General features: G+C 41.6%; 1 protein-coding gene across 1 annotated transcript; it reads right to left on the minus strand.

Moving 5' to 3' along the window:
- Nucleotides 1–300: 300 nt before the first annotated feature.
- On the minus strand, nucleotides 301–750 carry LOC144228351 (keratin-associated protein 13-2-like). The gene has a single exon (XM_077760177.1). The coding sequence runs from the start codon at nucleotides 748–750 to the stop codon at nucleotides 301–303; it is 450 nt and encodes a 149-aa protein (XP_077616303.1).
- Between the last annotated feature and the right edge of the window lie 1,018 nt (nucleotides 751–1,768).

Genomic DNA, 1,768 nt, shown 5'->3' on the forward strand with positions numbered 1-1,768 from the left:
ATATGTAATAAGTAATCATCGAAATGACAAATTTGGATGCTGGAATAAATGTGTTTATTTACTTAAAATCATTCAATTTTTCTAATGTTTGAAGGCTATGTAATAACTGATTTCCACCACCAATGGAGCTATATGATTGAAAGCTCACATTTATTGCTTAGTTTTACATACTGTAAGAACCAATCTGAAAGCTAAGCTGGGTGGCCATAGAAAGGGTGAACAATTAGTCTTTGGAGACCATAGAGAGTTATTTCTTGTGAGAATAAAAATAGTTAGCATTCTGTAAAAAGATCCAGACATTCAACAAGTTAATCTATAGAAGCCAGATCCATAGATTGGTTTGTAGCATACTGACTGGAGATTCCTAAAGCCAAAATAGGTTGGGTGGCAGAATGTGGATCCAGAGCTCAAGGTGGGGAAGCCACGGACTCTATAACCCAGGGGTCTGAAGCTGCTGGGCCCAGCACAAGTCATCCAGCAGGGACTGCAGAGCGTGGAGGTCATCGGGCGGGAGCAGGACGTCGGGCAGGGGCTGGACACCACGCAGGACGTCCGGCAGCTGGTGGGCTCACAGTGGGTCTCCTGGAAGCCGCTGTAGAGGGAGGAGCCCAGCTGGCAGGTGCTGGGAGAGCAGAGGTCCATGCGGTAGACCAGGTTGCTGGGGTAGGAGTAGCCACAGGAGGAGCTTGGGTAGCGCAGGTAACCCCCAAGGGAGCGGGAGAGGTTTCCAGAGCAGGAGCTAAAGCACATGTTTATAGGAGGTGTGAGTTCAGCTGAGAAAACACTGAGAGTCCTGAATTCACTCTGAGAATATTCTGAGGTCTATTCTACCTCCTAGACTGTAGCATTTATATAGTCTCAGCTGCAGGTGTCGAAAGTGACAATGACATCATCCCTATGTTTGTACATCTTCATTTGCATAGTACTAACTCAATCATCTTCTCTGTAATTGCAGCTGCATAGTTTCCCACCTATTGCATTTATGAGGAGTATAATAAAGTTTGTTATAAAACAAAGCCAATGAACTATTCTTATGTCAGAAATGTTATGACCGTTTTACATTAATGGCCATGCCATTTTGGCCAAGAATGCCCCTCCCTTTCTTCCTGGTATATGCTGTACCTGTATCTGATCCTGGTTTTGCTGGGGTATGAGTTCCTTGTAAGGGTGGAGATGAAAATGACATCATCTTTCTTTCTTCCTTTTTTTGGTTATTTGGTTAGAGGCATAGCTTTGGCCTTGCCAAAAAGCCTTCTAAAGATTGAAAACCACTTGCTTTCATTCATTCATTTTTATCCAAAAATTTTTTTCAAGTATTAATATTACTGCAGAATATCTCATACCAGATAGAGAAGGCCTAACAATGTCACAAACCGACTGGAGAAAGGCTTGGAACAGAGGGAACCCTGGACAAGTATTTGGAAGCAAGATGTAAGAACAGTACATTGAAACAGAGTTGCAAATGGAGACCAATCTAAGCCCATGAGAAGAGAATCAAAGAGCATGTATCAGTTGAGGTGAGAGTAAAAAGTAAATGATCAATCTTATGAACCATGAGATCATGACCTGAGCCAAATGCTTATAAAGTAGTGAAAATGATAGATAAAACATTTCCAAATGTTGGCAATTTGAAAATAAACATATAGATAAACTCTTTTAGTCCATTCCAGCTGCTATAACATAGTATCACAGACTGAGTCACTTATACACAACAAACATTTATTTCTTACAGTTCTGGAAGCTTTGACATCCAAGATCAAGGCACCAT

Source organism: Crocuta crocuta, unplaced genomic scaffold (genome assembly GCF_008692635.1).
Source record: "Crocuta crocuta isolate KB4526 unplaced genomic scaffold, BGI_CrCroc_1.0 scaffold369, whole genome shotgun sequence".
Taxonomy (NCBI): Eukaryota; Metazoa; Chordata; class Mammalia; order Carnivora; family Hyaenidae; genus Crocuta; species Crocuta crocuta.

Bases quoted from the DNA above. Each gene is read 5' to 3' on its own strand.
- LOC144228351 (XM_077760177.1), bottom strand. From the start codon at position 750: ATGTGCTTTAGCTCCTGCTCTGGAAACCTCTCCCGCTCCCTTGGGGGT.